The following is a 23,034-nucleotide window of genomic DNA, read 5'->3' as shown; positions in this document are numbered from 1 at the left end:
ATGAAGGAGGAACGCATAACGTTTGACAGTTAAGTCTTTTTTTTTTTTTAAAGCTGCAGGGGCATAAGTAATAGTATAAGTGTTTTTTTAAAAGAACACATGTTGACATGCATGATGCTGTTGGGCTATTATCAACATGCTGCATTATACATATAATTTGCTGTCGACATAAATGTAAACTTTGTGTTAAACTTATACAGTATACAAGGACTAGGCTAATATAGTTATATAGATTTCTACATTCCTGACTCAGTGACTGAACTTTTCTTGCAGGTTTCAATGGATTCAAACTTAAGGAAAAAGTGGGCCTTAGCAATAAAAAGAGCTAACCCAGATGGATCACTGTGGTACCAACTAGTAATACAGTCTGGCTATGTTCAGAACATTTGTGGAAACACATTTTTATAAGACTGGTTGAAACCCGACACCATACCATCAGTGTTACACAAACTTATCACTCACATGAATCAGTAGGTAAATCTATATATATTTTTCTAAGGGTAAATCTGTTAACTTTTTATTTATTGTTGACTTATTATTTATTATCATTGACTTATTATTGATTAATTGTTTTCATTTTTTATTATAATTGACTTATTTATATATTTTTATTTATTATGATTGACTTAGTATTGACTTATTGTTGGTGTTTTATAAATAATTTAAATTACATATCAAAGTGGTCTAAAACTTCTACATGTTTAAAAATTAATTTTAAAATTCTTTGTTATAATTTTTATTTGTAAGAAGTCCTGCAATTATGCATTTTTCATTAAAGTTTGAGCTTTTAAGGCTGCCGGTTTCTCTTATATATATTTATATATATGTAAAAATATATAGAAATAGAAATATATATGAATTATATAAAAGCTACTTAGATGCCACCAAAAGCTATAGAAATCATTGTCATGTGGGCGCCATCGACCTCACCAAGATGGCTTCACACTCCGCCACCGTCCGCCAGGCTTTCCAAGCGGGCGTGTCTCCTCTTGTGATATAACTCAATGGAACGGACGTCTCTGAGGTCAGAGAGCGTTCTTGTTTCCGCCCGGACATTTTAAAAGTGACGCACACAAAACCATGGCGGCCAACATAGAGCAAATCTTCCAGGATTTTATTTTGAAAAAGATCAGAGAAATTGAGGATCAAAGCGAAGACCCCGCGTACGTCACTTTTGTCTTTACCCGTTCGAGCTTTAGGATCAAGCGTTTGGAACGGAACTGCGCATGCTCGCTGCCGCTAACAGGCTTCAGCCGAGAAGCTAGCTGTAGCGGCATGTTTACTCTTTCAAAGCGACCCCGGTGCCGTTAAGCGATGTCCGGACCGGTTCGATCAAGTTTGGACCCGCGGAAAGATGCAGAAAAACCAGACATGATATTTAAGAAAAATATAGCCCCAAAGTGCAAATAAAACCATATGTATTATTTCTAAATGAGGGAGACAGCAGTACTATTTTATGCTAGCATGATGGGTAGTTCTAACAATGATTAGCCTTTATTCCGGTATAGATGCAATCATGAACACTGATTTGATCTGCTGATTGGATGCTGGAGCAGCTCCATCCCTTTGGAGGATGCTCTCCTCTTCATCCTGTTCATCTGAGGTTCTCCTTTTCTGTGTCCAGCAGCGGTACAGAAGAGGGCAACAGGGGCGACGGCGAAGGGGCCAAGGCCGACGGGGCCCCCCTGGCCCCAGAGCAGCAGAGTTCCCCCCCAAAGAAACAGAAGAAGCACAAGAAACACAGGAGCAAGAAAAAGAAGAAGAAGAACCGGGGGGAGCGGAGCAGTTCAGAGTCTGGAACCGACCCGGAGAGGAACAGGTGCGGTTCCAAACTGAAAGGTTCCTTTCTGGACCATCGTCCCGTTTTTCTGAACGGTTGACGTCTGAGTTCTCCGTGGTCGTTGGGACATTAAACTGCAGTTTCCTTTTTTCACAGGAAACTGACATCGTCGTCTGAAAAAAAGGAAGCAGGTAGGAAACCATCATGAAACGTTGTTACGGAAACACCTGAAGGGTTTCCCTTCTTTTGACTTCTGGAAGAACGAATGAAACCTAAACGTGAAGCCCAGTCCAAACGTCAGATTTGATCAGTTTTCTGTCTGTTTTATACCAAAGCTAGTTTAGTGAATGAAACTTTCAGCAAAGATTTCATTTCAACTTCAGTTTGTTCTTTCACCTTCTTTCATGTTCTGTCACATCATTTTACATGCTTTTATATTCTATTTCTTGTGTTCTTTTGTATGCTTTCTTGTGCGTTCTTGTCCGGTCACGTTCTTTCCTGTTCTCTCACTTACTGGTCCTTTTTTCCCCATTTATTTTCTTTCATGTTCTGTCATGTGCCTTCACATTATTTCACCCTCCTTTCACGTTCTTACAAGTTCTTTAATGTGCTATCAAGTTCTATCATGTTCTTTCAGTGTTTCACATTCTTTTATTTCCTTTGTTTTCTTTCAAGTTCTCTCACTTTCTTTTATGTCCTTTCCTGTTCTTTTGTTCTTTCACGTGCTTTTGTATTGTCTCACATTATTTTACGTGCCTTCCTTTTTTCTGTCAGATTCTTTCCTGTTCTTTTAAGTTCTTTTACATTCTTTCATATTCTTTCATGTTCTTTTACGTCTCCATCCTGTTCTTTTACGTTCTTTTATGTTATTACCTATTCTTTTTACATTCTTTCATGTTCTTTCATGTTTTTTCTTTCCATTTCTTTCATGTTCTTTTACATTATTTTACGTTCTCTCCTGTTGTTTTACATTCTTTTCACATTCTTTCATGTTCTTTTATGTTCTTTAACGTTCTTTAACATTTTTTCATCTTATTTCATGTTTTTTCTTTCCGTTTCTTTCATGTTCCTTTACGTTCTTTCCTGTTCTTTTACATTCTTTTCACATTCTTTCATGTTCTTTAATGTTCTTTAACGTTCTTTAACATTTTTTCATCTTATTTCATGTTTTTTCTTTCCGTTTCTTTCATGTTCTTTTACGTTCTTTCCTGTTCTTTTGTTTCTTTAGAAAGCCCCTTCAGCCTTTAAATTAAGCTCTGGTTTAAGTTTGTGTACCGTTTCAGAATCTGTGGGCGGTTTCCACTCAAACAGTTTCATGCTCTGAACATCAGGATCTGGTTTTGGGTAAAAACCAGACCCTCTGGATCCCATCCAGCTGGATGGTATTAGAATGGTTCCGATGCTTTTTATTTCTGTCAAAGCTGAAAGAGCGTCGTTTGTTGGCGGGTGGAGATTGTTCTTTAGACCCGCTTGTGGGCGGGGTCTCGGCCATAATACCTTCCCCTCTCTCTGTCCAGGTGAGGATCATGGCGGCAAGTCTTCACGCCGCAAGCAGCACTCCACGCGGAAGAAGAAGAAGAAAAAGAAGAGAGGCAGCGACAGCTCGTCTGATTCCGATTCTGAATTGGCGCTGAAGCAGGAGGCTTTTGAAAAAGGGCGGAGTTTAGCAGTGGCGCTGCCTGATATAATCCCTAAACAGGTAAAACTGCAGAGTCCCAGCTTTTAGTTACAGGTTCCATTAGTGGTTCAGAAATCCACACAGACGGAAACTGAAAGAAAAACAGGATTCACTTGCTTTGGACGGTTAAGCCTGAGATGTTTGTTTGATTTTTAGACGCTCCAATTTCAGCGACATGGATCGTCATCAAAGAATCGTAAAATTGTTCCGCTTTAACCTGACAGCCAAAAGTGGACGGATGGCGTTTTCACAACTTTTTTAGCATCGGGCAAAAGACGCAAACGGTTACTAGCTAACTTTAACCAAACTCTCCAAATCAACCGGATTCATTCGGCTTTTCGGTTGAGTAAACGTATGCAGCTAACAAAAACAGCCGCGGTTCATTTTTCAGATTTGAAGTCTTTCAGCAGTAGCAGAGAGAGAAGTAAGCTCCGCCCCTTTGTGGTATCAGTAAGCGGGGTCATGTGTTTGAGTCGCATGGGAGCTTAAAGGTGCAAACAAAGAGTAAAAAAGAAGTGTTGATGCCACCGTGCCCCATCTGAGGAGCCAAACATTCCTGTGAAGTGTCGTCCCAGACGCACAGAGATTTCTTCACTTTCTTTCATCTAGTGTTCTTTAATGGTTGTTTTGGGTTGGAGAACCTCCACTTACCTCTGATAGACTTTCATAAAAGGATGTCGTTGAAGTCCTGGAAGGCAATCAGAGTCCGGACTAACATCCCTGGTGTTCTTTGAAGGAACCAGAACCAAGCCAAAATCTCCCAACGGAAGAAATGTTTGGTTTCTTTCAGGATAGCTTCAGCAAAGGCAAACGGAGCGAGGAACGCGTTGGGCGGAGCTCCCGTTCTCCAGCCAGCATCTGTCCTCAGGTCCTGTCCTGCTCCCGGAAAAGGACTCCAGAGCCTCGGTCCAGAAGTGGCTCCCGGTCCGGGCCAGAGTGTCACCTGACCGGCTCTAGGTGAGCGTGGAGACCGCCCTCTTTTGGATCTGAGCGATCCAACTGCGTTTCATGCTCTCTGCCTCCACCTACCTCCAGCTCCTCTGAGAAGAGGAAGGAACAGGACCTCCAGGGTTCCTCCGCGAGCCTCGAGCAGCTCCCGCCTGCTCACGAGAACGCCAAAGGAGCAGAAGAGGAGGGTTCTGGGAGGAGAACCGCAGAGCTGCCGGCGGTGGAGAAAGAAACAGAAAAGCAAGGTGGGACTCGCAGTGTATGACTTACGCGGTCACATGACTCTCCTGTTCTTTTACGTTCTTTCTTGTTCTTTCACCTTCTTTCATTTTCTTTCACATTCTTTCCTGTTCTTTTACATTCTTTTTCTGTTCTTTCATGGTTTTTTTACATTTTTCCCCCATTTATTTCCTGTTCTTTCACCTTCTTTCCTGTTCTTCTACGTTCTTTCCTGTTCTTTCACATTTGTGCGGTCACATGACTTATGTGGTCACATGACTCATTAACCATTACAAGCCTTGAGAACATCCTAAATGAGAAGTTGAGTCCAACATGGCGGTTAGAGAAACTGTTTAAGGGGGAATTTGTGTCTCCTTCTTGGTGGTCAGACTCAGAACGGGCTCCTGAGCCAGAGGCCCTTCAGTCCAGACCGCCTGAGAGCTCCAGGTCCAGTTCTAGCGCCGCCAAGCGTCAAACCAAGAAGAGGAGGAACCGGTCTCCACAGAGGAGCAGCGAAGGAGGAACTTCAAAGAGGCACAAAAAATCCAGGTCGCCCCGCAGAGGGAGCAGGAAGAGATCCAAGAGGAGGTCCAGATCCAGGAGTCCATCTGTCAGGAGGAGGTCCAGATCCAAGAGTCCATCAGGGAAAAGGAGGTCCAGATCCAGGTAGTAGAGGAAACAGTTGCTCACTTCTTCTGTTTCCTGATCTTTGATTATTTTCATACCAGGAATAGATTTGATTTAACATCAGTACTTCATGTTATAGTACAGTATGTTGTTTATTTGTCCTAAATTCTAAAAAAGAAAAAAAAACATTTGTCCAGACCTGGACAGGTCCTAGATGGCCTTTGGCCTGTCCTGGACAGGTTCTACACCCACGTTTCCCATCATTTCAGTGACTTGACCCCCTCGATGTGTGAGCAGGTCAGCGGAACGGAGGCGGCGTTCGCGCTCACGCAGTCGGCGGAGGGTCGGCTATAGCCAGAGGGACCGCTGGAAACGCGAGCCGAGTCGCTCCCCCGTGGTCATCCTCCGGAGAAACAGGTCCCCTGCGCACAAGGAACGGAGTTGCAGCAAGAGCCCCAAGCGGATCAGTGAGCTGGGTCAGAACCTCTCGAAGTTTTCTGAGCTGTTTGAAGGCCACTCCCACATCCAAGGGCATATTTAACACAAAAGATTTTAAAAAGTTTGCTGTTGGTAAACGCAGGAATACTGCAGAAGGATTTCCATAATAACGACTGTCGAAGGATTTGATCGTCTTAATTTTTCTGTCAAAGATTTTATTGCTTTTATCATTTCATAGCTCTGCTCAGCGTCTTTAGTACTAATATAAATCAGACATTTGATTAATTTTCATATAAAACAAATGCTTCTTTTATGAAAGTGAGACTATTAATTAATAGAAGCGTTTGATTTAGATGTAGAAAAATCCTCTATCGGTTTATCTTTGACGGACTAAAACCTTCCTTTTTAGATTGCATGACAGATCAAAGGGCAGACCACAGGACAGATCAAAGGGCAGACCACTGGACAGATCAAAGGGCAGACCACAGGACAGATCAAAGGGCAGACCACGGGACAGATCAAAGGGCAGACCACTGGACAGATCAAAGGGCAGACCACTGGACAGATCAAAGGGCAGACCACAGGACAGATCAAAGGGCAGACCGCAGGGCTGACCACAGGACAGATCAAAGGGCAGACCACAGTACAGATCAAAGGGCAGACCACGGTACAGATCAAAGGGCAGACCACGGGACAGATCAAAGGGCAGACCACAGGACAGATCAAAGGGCAGGCCACAGGATAGATCAAAGGGCAGACTACAGGACAGACCACAGGACAGATCAAAGGGCAGACCACTAGACAGATCAAAGGGCAGACTACAGGACAGATCAAAGGGCAGACCACAGGCAGATCAAAGGGCAGACCACAGGACAGATCAAAGGGCAGCCCGCAGGATAGATCAAAGGGCAGACCACAGGACAGATCACGGGGCAGACCACAGGACAGATCAAAGGGCAGACCGCAGGACAGATCAAAGGGCAGACCACAGGACAGATCAAAGGGCAGATCAAAGGGCAGACCACAGGACAGATCAAAGGGCAGACCGCAGGACAGATCAAAGGGCAGACCGCAGGACAGATCAAAGGGCAGACCACAGGACAGATCAAAGGGCAGACCACAGGACAGATCAAAGGGCAGACCACTGGACAGATCAAAGGGCAGACCGCAGGACAGATCAAAGGGCAGACCGCACGACAGATCAAAGGGCAGACCACAGGACAGATCAAAGGGCAGACCACAGGACAGATCAAAGGGCAGACCACAGGCAGATCAAAGGGCAGACCACAGGACAGATCAAAGGGCAGACCGCAGGACAGATCAAAGGGCAGACCACAGGCAGATCAAAGGGCAGACTACAGGACAGATCAAAGGGCAGACCACATGACAGATCAAAGGGCAAATCAAAGGGCAGACCGCAGGGCTGACCACAGGACAGATCAAAGGGCAGGCCACAGGATAGATCAAAGGGCAGACTACAGGACAGATCAAAGGGCAGACCGCAGGGCTGACCACAGGATAGATCAAAGGGCAGACCACGGGACAGATCAAAGGGCAGACCACAGGACAGATCAAAGGGCAGACCACAGGCAGATCAAAGGGCAGACCACAGGACAGATCTAAGGGCAGACTACAGGACATATCAAAGGGCATACTACAGGACAGATCAAAGGGCAGACGCCTGGACAGATCAAAGGACAGACCACTGGACAGATAAAAGGGCAGACCACAAGAAAAAACAAAGGGCAGACCACAGTACAGATCAAAGGGCAGACCGCAGGGCTGACCACAGGATAGATCAAAGGGCAGACCACGGGACAGATCAAAGGGCAGACCACGGGACAGATCAAAGGGCAGACCACAGGACAGATCACGGGGCAGGCCACAGGACAGATCAAAGGGCAGACCACAGGCAGATCAAAGGGCAGACTACAGGACAGATCAAAGGGCAGACCACATGACAGATCAAAGGGCAAATCAAAGGGCAGACCGCAGGGCTGACCACAGGACAGATCAAAGGGCAGACCACGGTACAGATCAAAGGGCAGACCACGGGACAGATCAAAGGGCAGACCACGGGACAGATCAAAGGGCAGACCACAGGACAGATCTAAGGGCAGACTACAGGACATATCAAAGGGCATACTACAGGACAGATCAAAGGGCAGACGCCTGGACAGATCAAAGGACAGACCACTGGACAGATAAAAGGGCAGACCACAAGAAAAAACAAAGGGCAGACCACAGGACAGATCTAAGGGCAGACTACAGGACATATCAAAGGGCATACTACAGGACAGATCAAAGGGCAGACGCCTGGACAGATCAAAGGACAGACCACTGGACAGATAAAAGGGCAGACCACAAGAAAAAACAAAGGGCAGACCACAGTACAGATCAAAGGGCAGACCGCAGGGCTGACCACAGGATAGATCAAAGGGCAGACCACGGGACAGATCAAAGGGCAGACCACGGGACAGATCAAAGGGCAGACCACAGGACAGATCACGGGGCAGGCCACAGGACAGATCAAAGGGCAGACCACAGGCAGATCAAAGGGCAGACTACAGGACAGATCAAAGGGCAGACCACATGACAGATCAAAGGGCAAATCAAAGGGCAGACCGCAGGGCTGACCACAGGACAGATCAAAGGGCAGACCACGGTACAGATCAAAGGGCAGACCACGGGACAGATCAAAGGGCAGACCACGGGACAGATCAAAGGGCAGACCACAGGACAGATCTAAGGGCAGACTACAGGACATATCAAAGGGCATACTACAGGACAGATCAAAGGGCAGACGCCTGGACAGATCAAAGGACAGACCACTGGACAGATAAAAGGGCAGACCACAAGAAAAAACAAAGGGCAGACCACAGTACAGATCAAATGGCAGACCGCAGGGCTGACCACAGGATAGATCAAAGGGCAGACCACGGGACAGATCAAAGGGCAGACCACGGGACAGATCAAAGGGCAGACCACTGGACAGATCAAAGGGCAGACTACAGGACAGATCAAAGGGCAGACCACAGGACAGATCAAAGGGCAGACCACAGGACAGATCAAAGGGCAGACCACTGGACAGATCAAAGGGCAGACCACTGGACAGATCAAAGGGCAGACTACAGGACAGATCAAAGGGCAGACCACAGGACAGATCAAAGGGCAGACCACTGGACAGATCAAAGGGCAGACTACAGGACAGATCAAAGGGCAGACCACGGGACAGATCAAAGGGCAGACCACTGGACAGATCAAAGGGCAGACCACTGGACAGATCAAAGGGCAGACTACAGGACAGATCAAAGGGCAGACCACAGGACAGATCAAAGGGCAGACCACAGGACAGATCAAAGGGCAGACTACAGGACAGATCAAAGGGCAGACCACATGACAGATCAAAGGGCAAATCAAAGGGCAGACCGGTCTGACCACAGGACAGATCAAAGGGCAGACCACGGTACAGATCAAAGGGCAGACCACGGGACAGATCAAAGGGCCGACCACAGGACAGATCAAAGGGCAGACTACAGGACAGATCAAAGGGCAGACCACAGGACAGATCAAAGGGCAGACCGCAGGGCTGACCAAAGTCCTTTTAAATGTTTGCGAAGAGAGAGAAAAAACATTTTAAATATCTACATAAACCCAAATTTAACATACAAGTGAAGGAAAACTGCAGTCTTTACAATCAAATTCGGTCAATCTACACACTCGAGGGTGAAGCTGGTTGCTACGGCAACAGAGAGACTATTATGCTGTACAACGAATGCAGAGCTGTCAATTTTCCAAAAATTGCCTTCCTGGGAAATTTGTATTTATGCCATTCACGAGGCCAATGAAATGTATAAAAAAAAGAAAAAAGTGGCATAAACAGGATATTGGTTTGTTGAGGAATACAAACTGTTTTTATTAAAACTTGAACTCAGCAGGAAATGTGTTGGAAAGGGGAATTTTAATATCAGGCTACATGAACTGCTTTTATGTGGGTTAGCTTTGAAAAACAAACAGGGAAGGTTCTACTGATGTCTATCTAGAACTTTCTAACAAGGATTTAATGAAACCAGACCTTCTGTGACGTCATGTTCAGAGGAGTAACACGTCTTCTCCATGTCAGAATTTTCCACATTCGTTGTTTGGATAGAATTTCATCCATTTCCATTTTAAACTCACGATGTTTGTGTTTCTGCTTCCCCAGATAAGGAGCAGTTGTTAGAAATTGCTAAAGCCAACGCCGCCGCCATGTGTGTGAAGGCCGGGATGCCGGTCCCCGCCAGCCTGAGGACCACGGCGCTCCCTCTGACTCTGCCCAGCGTGGCCATGAACGCCGCCATGGCCAGCATGACGGCAGGTACCCGCCTCCTTCGCCTCCTTCGCTTCTTTAACAGCGCTCCCACCTGACCATCTGACCTGCTCTGTTGTCTCCTGAAGCCACGGTGACGGCCGCCCTGTCCAACATGGGGACGCTGTCGTCCCTGCTGTCGCTGCAGTCCATCGCCAACAGGCCGCAGATGTTGGGGCCGGGCCAGTGCGCCGCCGCCGCTTTGGAGGAGGCAAAGAAGAAAGTGGCAAAGCAGGCGAACACCCTAAGCATCAAGGAGTTTACAGACGTAAGAATGACCAAGAAAACCGACACTTTTATCCATTGAATGGATGAAAAGCGTCAATTCCTGTCCGGCAAAGCGACTTCTTGTCCCACTCCGATCATCTATGGATCTATTTTGGTCCTTTAGGATTTTACCATTTTTAGCCAACCTCTGCCAACACGTCGTTTTCTGGGCGGGACTACTGTTGCTGAGAGCTCTCTGTTTACACACTTTACAGCTTGTCCTCTACCATTAGGAAAATCCCACGAGAACACGTTAAAAATGCCAAAAACTAAAGCTGCACGATGACAGCGATCTGTGATGTCAGTGATCAGTATTGCGATCAAAATGTAACTTGCGATACATCGACACGAAAAACAGAAAACAATTCAGTCAACAAGTCATTCGCCAAATGACTCTCGTCTACGAGTCATCGGGAAGGGCGATCAAATGATTGGTCAAATGCGTAAAGGGATCCACTTGATTAGCTTCTTACTTCAATCTACCATGTGATTGTTTAGCATGTGTGTAAACCTGTAAGGTAACCATTTATCGCAGTTTACGCCGTCTTTTGCTAAACATGCATCGCACAGGCTGGTGTTGTGATGAAGTTAAATCTGCGATTTATTGTGTCAATCTACCAAAAAACACAATTTTCATCATACTGGGTCCTTAAAAGGACAAAAGAGAAGGAAACTCACGTTCACACCAGCCAGGTGACTTTGCACAAGCTAAAAAGGACGCCATCCCTACGTCACGACCAAATCCAAGTCCCCGATTGATCAAAGTTCATTCTGCTTTAACTCTCAATGTGCCAAGCGTTTCGTACGTAAAAACTTGTGTAGCTACGTGGGAACACCAGAGCTTCAAACGCAGAAGCCCGACGTAGACCTAGAGGTGGTTGTAGGCGGGGTCACGAGTCTGGTGAAATACACAAAGCGGGAGTGTTGCGTTCCTGCTGCAGTCCGAGTTCCTGCAAAAGTCGCAGAATCTGAACTTTGGTTTGTGCTCCAATCCCCACCTTGGTGGTAAAAATGAACTGCTTCACCAGCGGAACGGCTTTGCCACGTTTTTATTTGGTGAGCTAGGGAACACTGAAAAAATTGAAGATATTTGACTTCCTTAGTGGTTTGGGAGTCTTATCTAGATTTGTTCCATCAGGAACCAGGCTAGGAACAAAAGACAAAGTAGGAATAAAAACGTTTTTACTTTCTCCTAATTAAGTGATAAATAAAGGACTTTGGGGCTCATTTCTAAGCCCTGATCTGGTTTTGGAGCAAAGAGACTGAAGCAAAACCAGGAAGTGGCGCAGAAGCCAGCAGGCAGAAACTCAACAGATCCGACTGTTTCCGGTTGCTCCTATAAGTGCTGCTGTCAGAGGAATGAACGGCGAGGACGACTGCGAAAAAGCTTTTCTGTTGGTCCATTTTTTAAATGTAATTCTGGCAGACGACCCTCTTTTTCATCAGAGGTTGAATCTCGTCTTTTTGTTATCTGTTTGCAGAAATGCAGGATGATCGTGGACAGCTCCGGGGAGCTGCCGGTCGCGGTGCCCCACGTCTCTGACGAAGAGGACGAAACCAAACCTCTGGCAGCAATTCGAGAGCAAAAAGTCATCAACATCAACATTAACGTAACGTCCAGCAGAAGCACGCCAAGTGTGTTATTTTAGTGTTTTGACTTGAATACCTTAGTTTTTTCCCCTCTACCTTCAGAACGCCACACTTCGTCCTACGGTACGCAGCGATGCAGGAATGGCCAAAGAGTTCCCGGTGTCTTCAGGGTCCCAACATCGAAAGAAGGTTTGGATAAACATTTGGTGTCTCCGGTCATGCTTGGCTGATAGCTGGAAAAATGGGGGAGCGGGGTTTCTGACTTCCTTCAATGATGATGGGAACACCATCACATCATCTGCAAAGTTGGTAACAACTCCTTGAGCCGGCCTACGATCCTGCTTGGGGAAAAAAGTGGCGACGCCCACAACATTTGTGGCAATAATTGATCGTCACTCCAGAGTGAACGCAAACGATCCAACCAAACAGACAAACACGCTAACCCAGGAATGGGCAACTCCAGGCTTGGAGGGCCAGAGTTACCCACATTACACTTAAACGGTGAGATCGGATTATGCACTTTGACAAATTCCTAGTCATTGTGGGATGGAATCTGCCTCACAACCAAGGATTTTTACTCAAATTCAGTCATGGAAGGTGGATTTTAGCTTCGTTTATTTACATCCATGAGGTTTAGGGGTGGATTTAACCCTTGTGCTATCCTATGGGGTCAAGATGACCATTGATGAGTTCTTCCTACCATGACAAAGGTGGATAAAGGTGGAAAGATTTCATGTAATCCATGGACACCAGTGAAGATCACAAATCATTGAAGAAAAAAGCAGCGCACGGTCTAGATGACCCAACTCCCAATGTTAAAGTGCCTAGGATAGCACAAGGGTTAAGCTAACAACCTAGCAACACATGTGTTTCAAACTGCAGGTGTTGGACGCCTGTGGCTGTTTTTTTGGGACATAAATCAGTTGCTTCAAGAGGCGTTCCACTAACAGCAGAAGCTTAGAAGGTTTACTCACAGTTGAAGTGGCTGCAGGACTGAAACTGTCCAGCAGGGGGCAGATTTTAGCTTAGTTTTCTCCTGCAGGGGAGCGGTGAAAGAAACCATTGGACTGAATCCTTTCAAGTTTTGGATTTGGAACCATACAATTCCATTGAAACGTATTCTTTTCCGGCACATATTGGTCTGTTTGTCTCTGACAAAAACAGAAACAACCATTTATTTACCTTCAATGTGTAGATAAATCAATGAATTTCATTCTATAAAAATGGTCAAGAAAAAACAGCTATAGGTTTAGGCCATGCTTCTATTATGAAATATTTTTGAATTTTCCTGCTTTTATTTTTTAAATTCGGGAGTTTTAAACCTTAGTGAGAAGTGACAATGTTGTCTGTGGTGAAAACTCGTGACTGTAGGGTTTGACTCTGCAGGACTTTATTTTGAAGGGATGGCTTTTCCTGCTGGAATGAGGACTTTTCTTTCCAGTTGGGGCATAAAACGACCAGTGTCTCCCCATTTTTTTAGCTGAAACTTGTTTGATGAAACTTTAAAATCTGATCGAACCCCCTACTCGTCGTTTAGAGACCATTTTTGCTCTTCTCCTACCAGGAGGGGGACGGGCTGAGCGCCTATGGAGAGTGGGTTGAAGTGGAGCGAAAGACCGAAAAAGCCACAGCTGCCCCCAAAAAGCCCCCGGGAAATGTTCCACCGGTGAAGTCCTCCTCAACGCCGGGAGATCCGGCCGCCGTGCCACCGGACGCCGAGCAGGCAGCAAGAAGCGTGGAGAGCGACAGCGTGTTTCCTGAGATACCTGCACAGGTGAGCCGAAAAAACGAATGACCCACCTCATCTGGGAAAATGAGCAGGAGCCTCAAATCCACTCGTCTTTGAGGATCTTTAACGCAGAGATTAAAACCCCTAATGATGGTCTGCCGAAGTCCAGATTAAGGGTTTGACATTTGTGGTTCAAACTGAGGAAAAGTGGAACCGACGTCAACCAAAAATACAAACCGAACAAATCTACTGCTGCAGCTACAGGGAACAAAAAGATCAGGAGATGAAGAAAAGAAGAACCAGATCAGTCCAAAGTAAAATAATCTGTGGGATTATTGCAAACATCTGTAAAGAAAACGCTTAAATGTACAGATGTAGTGAAACATCCAAACGTCATTTTTGGTCGACGTTTGTGCTCCGATGGGATGGCAGCCAATTCCATTCTCTAAAAGGCCGTGTCCCACTGCCGGCGCGTTGGTTTTGAGCGTTTTTGCGCTAAGAAATGTCGGCCTTTCGTGATCCATCTTCGATAACTCGTAGGTGTTAATGGCGTTTGTCATTCCTCGATGTACACAGATGTCCGTCGAGGGTTTCAGCCCAACGGGTCTATACATGAATTTGGTATAAAGCTGTTCAGAATTTTTGGTCGGTTGACAATTACGCAGTTTACGTGTATTTTACGTAGTTTATACACAATTGTTACGTAAATTTTACACAATTTAGTGTTTTTTTGTTTGTTTTTTGCGAGATGCATACATTAATTTGTGTTTTTCCACGACCCTTCTAGGTATGTGTAACGGACCTTTGAACCACTGATGTATAACTTTGATATCACGTCTACGGCGCGCATATCAGGCTCAAATTATCATCCTGTCTGCAGTTTTATTAAAAAGTTCCTTCATTATGGATGTGTGTTATACCTGCTTCTAATATTTCAAGACTTAAATGAAACCAGAGAGTAGTTTCTGGTGAGCGTATTGACGTTTGCCAACCCATAACTGAACATTTGATACAAAAAAAAATTACTAAAATGTATTTCTTGCATTTGTGAATAACCTTTAGTAATAAAATGTGGTTAGAAATCATAGCTTTAAACTGTTGTTACTAGCTTAGCACCTAGTTAGCTAAAAAAAGACATTGATTTAAAAAAAAATGTTGCTAAAAGTTGAAGCTAATCACTTAAAACGATTCAATTGGGCTTAAGTGTTTGCTAAAACTAGCTTAATGATAAACTAGAAAAATGAAAAGTTAGATATATTAAAAAGGAATGTTGCTAAAAGTTGGAGCTAGTCACTTAAAATTGTTACATTTGACTAAAATGGTTGCTAAAACTAGCTTAATGGTAAAAATGAATAAATCTGGCTAAAGTGGTAGCTAAAACTAGCTTAATGGTAAAAATGAATAAATCTGGCTAAAGTGGTAGCTAAAACTAGCTTAATGGTAAAAATGAATAAATCTGGCTAAAGTGGTAGCTAAAACTAGCTTAATGGTAAAAATGAATAAATCTGGCTAAAGTGGTAGCTAAAACTAGCTTAATGGTAAAAATGAATAAATCTGGCTAAAGTGGTAGCTAAAACTAGCTTAATGGTAAAAATGAATAAATCTGGCTAAAGTGGTAGCTAAAACTAGCTTAATGGTAAACTAGAAAAATGAAAAGTTGATATTAAAAAAAGAAATGGTGCTAAAAGTTGAAGCTAGTCAACTAAAACGATCACATTTGGCCAGAATGGTCGCTAAAACTAGCTCAATGGTGAACTACAAAAATGAAATTGACGTAAAAAAAACATTTTATTTCCTGCTTTTCTTAAAAGTTTATCATCATTCAAAATTGATCAAATTTGACTAAAGTAGTTGCTAAAACCGTTTAGTTCCTAGCTTTAGCTAACAAAGAGTTGATATTTTAATGTTGTCATGCTCATCAATAGGATGAAGGTGCACCAAAGTTATAATGGTAGAAAATAGTATCTTTGACTTTCCTCCCTTTTTTAATTGAAGTAAATCTGCATGTTGCATGGCAACATTTTATTTTGAAAGGAACTTGTATTTGCTGCTGTTAAGAGTAAAATAAAAAAGTTATAAATAGGAAAAATGTAACATTGATATACTATTGTACATATTTCAAAGCCACATTTTCTAAATGAATGGCTTAATGGTCACATAAACATGAATTAAGTTTAATTTTCTCAACAGTAACGCTTTTTACTCTAGCTGGGTTTTGGTCCGTAAGAAACTGACCTAAATGGCTCTTTTAACGTGAAAGTTTGCAGACCCCTGAACTTAACAGGAAGTCACTTTTTTGTTGCTGACCTGCACAAATAAGGCTTTAAAAGTGCTGACTGTTGGTTCTTGTCAAATTCCTGACAATTTAAAATAAACGTTTTTAATTCCTGAAGTCATAGTCTAAAATGCCCCCACCCCCCGCCCCCTTATTTTTTGTTGCATTTTTTGCATTTAAACAATTTGGAGGACCTAACTTCTATGGAACAGGGATGAGTTTATGATTTGTGTGGTTTGACTCGTCGCCTCACCGGAACATTTTCCGTCCTCTGGAGGACCCCGGGTGACGGGAGCCCCCGCCCGCTCCCCTCAGCCGGCATTCTCCCCTCCAGCATGGAAACCACACAAACAAATGATTAGTATTCTCCTCCAACACTGGATTATCACACACACAAGAAATCTGAGCGATTTATGGAAGCAGCTTGAAGTATGACAGCCTGACCTTTAGTTTTTCCTCACTCAAATGACTGGCATCCCCCCACCCCCCACCCCCACCATCCTTCTGCAGCCAGTCGACATCACTCAGGCTGTAGCCGAGAGGATAAAGGCTCAGAAGAGGCTGGCCGAGAACCCCAACGACATCAGCGCCATGTGCATGCTGAGCCGGGCTCAGGAGCAGGTAGGACACTCCCACCCGCCCAGGCGCTGGAGGCGCACCTGTGTTTTCTCTCTTTTTAGTTTTTGCATCTGCAGCCAGAGTTCCAGAAACGTTAGACACACAGAGGGTCTACCGGACTATACTCAAGTCGCTACTGGAAATTCTGAAACGTTTTACTCTGATGCAAGTTTACGTCACATTAGCCGATAATATTTTCAGAATAAAACGCAGATCACAGATGAAGTGTTTAAACTAAAACACGTGAATTCCCTACATTAGCTTATTTAAGCAGATCAAAGCAGAGAAAAAATGTGCAAAATCCCAAACTCTGTAGAGTAGAACTTCATCAAAGGATTCTGAGAAATTGAAGAAATCCCTGTATGTCAGGAACAGAGCTAAAGATTTTGTCGCTTATGCTATCCAAATCCTACGTGTTCAAACACAACATGCTGCGATAGTTGTGCATAAATAACTATCATGTGACCACCAGAGTTATTCTAAGGTCGCTGACACCACGACCTTCAGGTATTTCTGATACCTAAAAGTGTTTTACAGTGTCGTCCGCTCCCCTCTATATGTGATGCGTTTATGGTCACATTCTGGTCCACAGTTCGACTAAAGCTACGTTCACACCGCGCTGCGTTCAAGCCATTGCTTCCAGTGAAAAGTCTGTGTAAATGCGAGTTTTGCGTTCAGAACTCTTGCGTATTTATGAAAGTTTTGTACGAACACTTTCAGGCTTTACGTACTAAACATTAAACCAGGTTGAACTTTGACCAATCGGGAACTCGGACTTGGTCGTGACGGTTGCACGGCAACCTTTTTCGTTCACGGAAGCGCTGACCGAAGATATTAATAATTGCGATTTGTACCCAAACGCAAGTCTTTGTTCGGGTAGTCTACGTTTTGCATTCCGTCTACGTCGGAATGCAAAAAGCTTGGCGGTTTGCACCTCTTGGACATTTCACGCCAAGCCTCTTCCAACTGTAGGCGGCGGACGTGCGCTGGTATCAGGCAGCGACGGTTCAGTGCCAAAGTCAACTGCTAAACGCGCGTCGCACGCCCGGTGTGACGGTAGCAGATCAGAAAAGTCAATCTCAGGTCAGTAAACGGTGAGAAATGTGAGGTTTCAGTTAAGCCTTGCGGTAATCAGGACGTCTGGGTCTGCACATGCTCAGATTGAGTTGTGTTCTGACAGATGGATGCATGGGCCCAATCCAGCAGCGTTCCGGGTCTCTTCACCGGATCCACGGGGGCCCAGGTCCTCAGCTCTGAGGAGCTGTCCAGCAGTGGACCTCAGGCGTGGCTGAAGAAGGTAAAGACGTCGCCGCGCGCCTGAGTAACCCTCCGTGTTCTCTGCTTTTCATTCTTCACACTTTCATTCTTGCATGTGTAATGACCTCGGTTCTGGATGGCCGCTTTATAAGTCTGTACTGAACTCTCACTCACGCTATTCTCCTTGGAGGCGGGGCTTTAGTCAGCCGGATTAAAGGTTGTTGGACCTTCAGAGGGCAGCAGCGATATGAGCAGAGATGAAAGGATGGACCACCTCAGCAGCCATATTGTCTTCACGAAGCCAGTAGATCCTTTTTCTAGATGATCCAGTAAAGGACAACTTAACTGGATCTTCTATAAGCATCAGTGGTTCTTGAGTTCTGGGCTTCAAAACATGCGATTCAGGAAGACATCACGACATCTACGACCTCCTACTTGTTGGTTAAAGTAAGGGCCTGAAAGGCCAGCAGAGGAATTACAGACCATCCTGGTCGGGACGGCACCTCTTTGAAGACTGGAGGAAGGATGGAGCAGGACCCGCTCCCTGATGCTTGGCAGTCCCCCTTCTGGCCAGATTCTCTGCAGTGTTGTAAAACCACTGGCATAAAGGTTCTGGTTGGTTGTCTGGAGATTTGGCTTGTGAAATGGACCACGTTGGAGCCGCTTTCTCAACTAGATGGAGCTCGGTCTCTGGTGCTGGGCTTGTGGGCCCTCCCCCCTTTGCCTCAGGGGGGTGGTCCCCCATTACCTCAGGTTTCTCAACCCTTAGTGAGTTTCTGAATGTGGACCTCTTCTATCAGTCTTAGACATTAAGATGGAGGTTAGTCCCTGGTTGTGGGCCTTCCCCTCTCAGGCTCAAGTGTTTTAGGGTGGCGAGCCTTTCCTTGTGTATCGTCTGGAGACCTGGCCTTTGATCTGGATTATTTTAATCCGCTGGGGTAACATCTCTCAACCCATTGGGGTTGTGGGCCCTCCCTTTTTGCATCAAAGGGGCGGTCCCCCATTGTCTCAGAGGCTTCTGACCCCTTTGGGGTGTCTGAGTGTGAAGTTTTTTTTCTGGACTTTCAAAAAAAGATTCTGACCAGAGCAGAAGAACCACAGGAGGGGTTGGACCTAAATTCCTGTCCTGACAGAAGAAGGAACTGTCTTCTCAGACTCAGACTCCCGCAGAGGAGTAAGGATTTTGGCAGGGATCCGTCTCACCACCCTGTGGATTTAGGTTCCTCTGCCATGAGAACCCGCAGCGGTTCTCCACAGTTCCCATCTTTGTCTGAGCTGCTCTCCCATGACGACGCCGCTGCGGCCACCTCCTCTTCTTGGACTCTTCAGATGACATTAATGCTGCTCCCTGAACAACCAGAGACACCTGTTGCCATGGTGACGCATCAGATCAACAGCTGGAAGCAGCAAAAGCTCAAAAGCTCTCCTGGATTCAAAGTGAAAATATCAAAAAACGGTGTCTTGTTTGTTTTTACGTCTGTTTTCTCCTGCCGGCGCCGTTCAGGACCAGTTCCTCCGGGCCGCGCCGGTGTCTGGCGGCGTGGGCGAGTTCCTGATGAGGAAGATGGGCTGGAAAACCGGAGAGGGTCTGGGAAGGAACCGCGAGGGCACCGTGGACCCGATCGTCATTGACTTCAAGGTGGACCGGAAAGGTCAGAGCCGGCGAACGGGCGGCGTCGCTTTGTCTGTACCGCCAAAATAAAAGCTTTTTTCCTGTTTCAGGTCTGGTTGCTGAAGGAGAGAAACCTCAGAAGCAGACGGGGGGGCTGGTGGTTACCAAGGACCTGATGGGTAACAAAAACACAATCATCCATCGGTTAGACTGAACCAAAACAGTTTTCCTGTAATCCTATTGGTTAATAAAAACAGTTACGGTCACATGACCTCACTAACAGATGGATATAAATAAAGTTTTTTATTGGTTTCAGACCTTTTTGGTCATGGACTGAGTCTTCCCAAAAAACTGGAATTGGAATGAAATGGTACAACCCAAAAAAACATAAAAATAAAAATAAATAAAAATAAGGCAAAGTTTTAACCTTTGGATCACAGCAGAGCAAAGAGCATCTCAGCATCTGCTCTGGGTTTTTAAAGGGGCACTGTGGGGGGGGGGGGGGCTTCAGCCAGGGTTTGGACTGTACCATGTGACTGGGGGGGGGGGGCTTCATCCCTTCTTTCCCGCTCACTCTGCCGTTGTGTTTTCTAGGGAAGCATCCGGTGTCGGCTCTCATCGAGTTGTGTAACAAACGGAGAATCGTGCAGCCGGACTTCGTCTTGGTTCACCACAGCGGGCCGGACCACCGCAAGAACTTCCTGTTCAAGGTGGGACCTTCTGACGGCAAAGAACAATTTCAGTTATTTATGCATACGTTCAGCATTTTGGCGGGACCCTTTCCTGCTCAAAATGCAAATTATTCCCACAATTCGTTTTTATGGTTTCACTTTTTTAGCTACTTTTGTAATATTTGACTTTCAAAATAAAAGCTCTCAATTCAGATCATCTAAAATAAAAGGAAGGAAAACTAAATCAATCCAATAAACAAATTCACGAAAAGATAATTAGTGCCAATTTAACCGTAAACATTTTTCTAGTGAATGTAGAAGCAACAGTGACGGCCCCACACCATCACACTACTACCTCCATGTTTGACTGTTCTTTTGAAGATTCTGTTGTCTTAAACGAACAGGAAGTGACTCTTTTTATTTCTGTACATTATGAAAATAAAAAAATGGTAAATTAATACAAAATAAACACAACAAAAAGTGAACCCGAAGTGAAAGAAAGTTTAAAAAATGTGTACTTAAAGAAAAATAATTAAAGAATAAAAGGATAATGAATAAAAAGAAAAGAAACATTAATTAAAAAAAGAAAGAAGATGGAATCAAATTCAAACTTTCTGTAGATTTTTTTCCTATAAAATAAATAAAATTCTAAGAACCTGAACCTAAAAACGTTTAAATTTAACTTTTAAGAAAATAAAGTATGTCATAAATGTCATAAAAAGAAATTCTAAATATTTTTTTAAAAAATAAAATATAAAGAAACTGAACCTAAATAAAAAAATAATAATAATTTCCACTTATAGTAAATTGGATCAAAGTCAAAGAATCTGAAGTAAAATCTTCATTTGCTGTGAACCTCGTTTGACCCTCTCAGGTCACCGTAGACGGCGTGGACTTCCAGCCTCAGACTGCCAGTCCCAACAAGAAGCACGCCAAGGCCATGGCCGCCACCGTGGCCCTGCAGGCTCTGGGCGAGGTAAGGACCCCCCAGGAGATTTTCAAAATAAAAGCCAACAGAAAAAAGTGCTCTTTTCTCCTGTGGTGGTAGCTGCGTTTTCTGTGGTGAGTCTCTTTCTGACAAGGCGCTGAACGGATCGGGTTGTGGGTTCGATGACCTAAAGTCATGGGTGCTGAGAGGAAGGCGTGTTTGTTTTCCTCACCTGCTGCTCTTTTCTAAAACGGATCCAACAAACACGTTTTTTTCAAAGAACATCACAAACGGAACCGTTTCTGGTTCTGCGAGCTTCAAGCACTTCCTGTCTCTGAGAACCCAATCTAAGCGTTTCCTGTCGTCCTCCAAGGTGTCCGCCGATGGACCGGGACTCTACACCGGCCCGGTCTTCACCGCCGCCTCCACCGGTCCGCTCTTCTCCACGTAATCATGGTGGCGAGGAGGGCGCGGCTCGGTTCTCTGGGTTCTGCGGGGGAGGGCGGAGCCACACATTCCCCATCACCCTTGTTTAGCTTTAGATCCATGAACGTGTGGAGAAGCAGCGGTTCTGACCAACAGGGGGCAGAGCTGAGCTGACCCAGAACTTCAGTGGACGCTGGGTTCTGATGGGCGTCTGCCAAGCCGAGCCGGATCCGTCCCGTGACCCAGAACCCTCAGCGGTTCAGGAGATTTTCAGGAACTCTAGAGAGAGCTGAAAAACCCCTCAGAACCTGGATTTGGTTTCGCCGTTCTAGACAGAAACTTTCTGTGGAGGAGATCATGCTGCCAGAGGACGCCGTTCAGGCGGTACATCGTCCCGTTTGTCCAGGCTCCGCCCACTGACCGGAGAGATCCCAGTGAAGGTTGTTTGTTCATATCAGTGTAAAAACTTTATTCAAAGACAAATAAAGATTCTATTTATGTAAAACAAGCGAGTTTTTTTTCCAATTCAACCATTACAACAAGAAAAGTAAATAAAGAAACTTTTTTGGTAGAAACTGTTATCGTTACACGAATTGTCTCCCCTTTTTTTAAGTTTACATGTTTTTATTTTATTTTAGTAGAAGTATGAAAAGTTTAAGAGTCTGATTTAGAAAATAAAAGCTCCCACTTCCTCCTTTTCAATAAAATAAAATACAATTCAAACAATCAGAAGTTATTTTTGATCAAATATTAACAGAAGGTGAACTTAAGATAAAATAGTTAAAAAAAATGTAATACCTAGTTTAAATGAAATAAAGTAACATTTAAATCATCTGAATTTCAATTTTTGAAAATAAAACTCAAACATTCTGAAGTGAATTTTTATAGAATTAAAAAGAAATCCAATAAACTGAACCTAAAAAATGTTCAAGTTTAAATGATTTTTACTTAAACCTTTTAGAAAAAAAATAATTAAAATTCAAACAATAAATAAATAAACATCTCTAAATGATTTTAAAAGAGAAAGAGTTGGATGATGGATGGATCTGTGTTTCTGACAGCCCTGCTCCACATGTACCTGGAACCAGCTGGTAGAACCTCAACGTCGTTCCTCCTCCTGGTTCCATTTCAGGTTGTTGGATGTTTTGAAACGGAGAACTTAGAAAGAATGAAACTATAAAACCAAAAATGAAGGAACTGTGGTCAAATAGACAATAACTAGATTATAGACAAATAGACAATAACTAACAGAAATGAGGACTGTTGGAGGTTTTCAAAAAGACCTGAAGACAGGAAGTACCTGAAAAAGAATTGGTTGTTCCAGAAGGTTCTGACTGAGGAAACGTTCTACAGACCAGACCGGAGGGTTTCTGAAGCAACTAAGAGGAGGGACTTCCTTAAAAATTAATACCAACTCATCAAATTACCCGCCGCAGCGTTTCATCCATTTCTGCTCGTCTATGGACTCTCGTTGTTTTGACTCGCTTGGATTTTAGGACTATTTATGGTTTATGATCTTCTGTACAGCAGCATGTTGATGAAAAAGGTTCTACAAAGAAAAGGATTGATTGATGGCCCAGAAATGCTAAGACATTTCTCGAACGATTGAACAGATGTAATTTC

The 23,034-nt window shown here is 44.4% G+C and overlaps 1 protein-coding gene across 3 annotated transcripts; it reads left to right on the top strand.

The window, feature by feature from the left end:
* The first annotated feature begins 1,030 nt into the window (after positions 1-1,030).
* On the top strand, positions 1,031-21,919 carry son (SON DNA binding protein). Of its 3 annotated transcripts, none has more exons than XM_023961478.1 (21): positions 1,031-1,163; positions 1,625-1,819; positions 1,937-1,971; positions 3,298-3,479; positions 4,249-4,415; positions 4,494-4,651; positions 5,015-5,291; positions 5,550-5,728; positions 9,895-10,047; positions 10,128-10,306; positions 11,787-11,915; positions 11,998-12,084; positions 13,460-13,669; positions 16,410-16,520; positions 17,490-17,600; positions 17,698-17,814; positions 19,279-19,426; positions 19,497-19,565; positions 19,981-20,096; positions 20,932-21,033; positions 21,359-21,919. In XM_023961478.1, the coding sequence occupies exons 1-21, from the start codon at positions 1,081-1,083 to the stop codon at positions 21,434-21,436; spliced, it is 2,886 nt and encodes a 961-aa protein (XP_023817246.1). In that variant the 5' UTR covers positions 1,031-1,080; the 3' UTR covers positions 21,437-21,919. The 3 variants fall into 3 exon arrangements, with proteins under 3 accessions (XP_023817246.1, XP_023817250.1, XP_023817247.1); XM_023961479.1 differs by having other exon boundaries at positions 1,035-1,163; positions 1,628-1,819; XM_023961482.1 differs by lacking the exon at positions 17,490-17,600.
* Positions 21,920-23,034: the final 1,115 nt, after the last annotated feature.

The sequence above is a fragment of the Oryzias latipes genome, chromosome 2 (genome assembly GCF_002234675.1).
Source record: "Oryzias latipes chromosome 2, ASM223467v1".
NCBI lineage: Eukaryota > Metazoa > Chordata > Actinopteri > Beloniformes > Adrianichthyidae > Oryzias > Oryzias latipes.
This window is presented reverse-complemented; position numbering and strand designations above follow the sequence as displayed.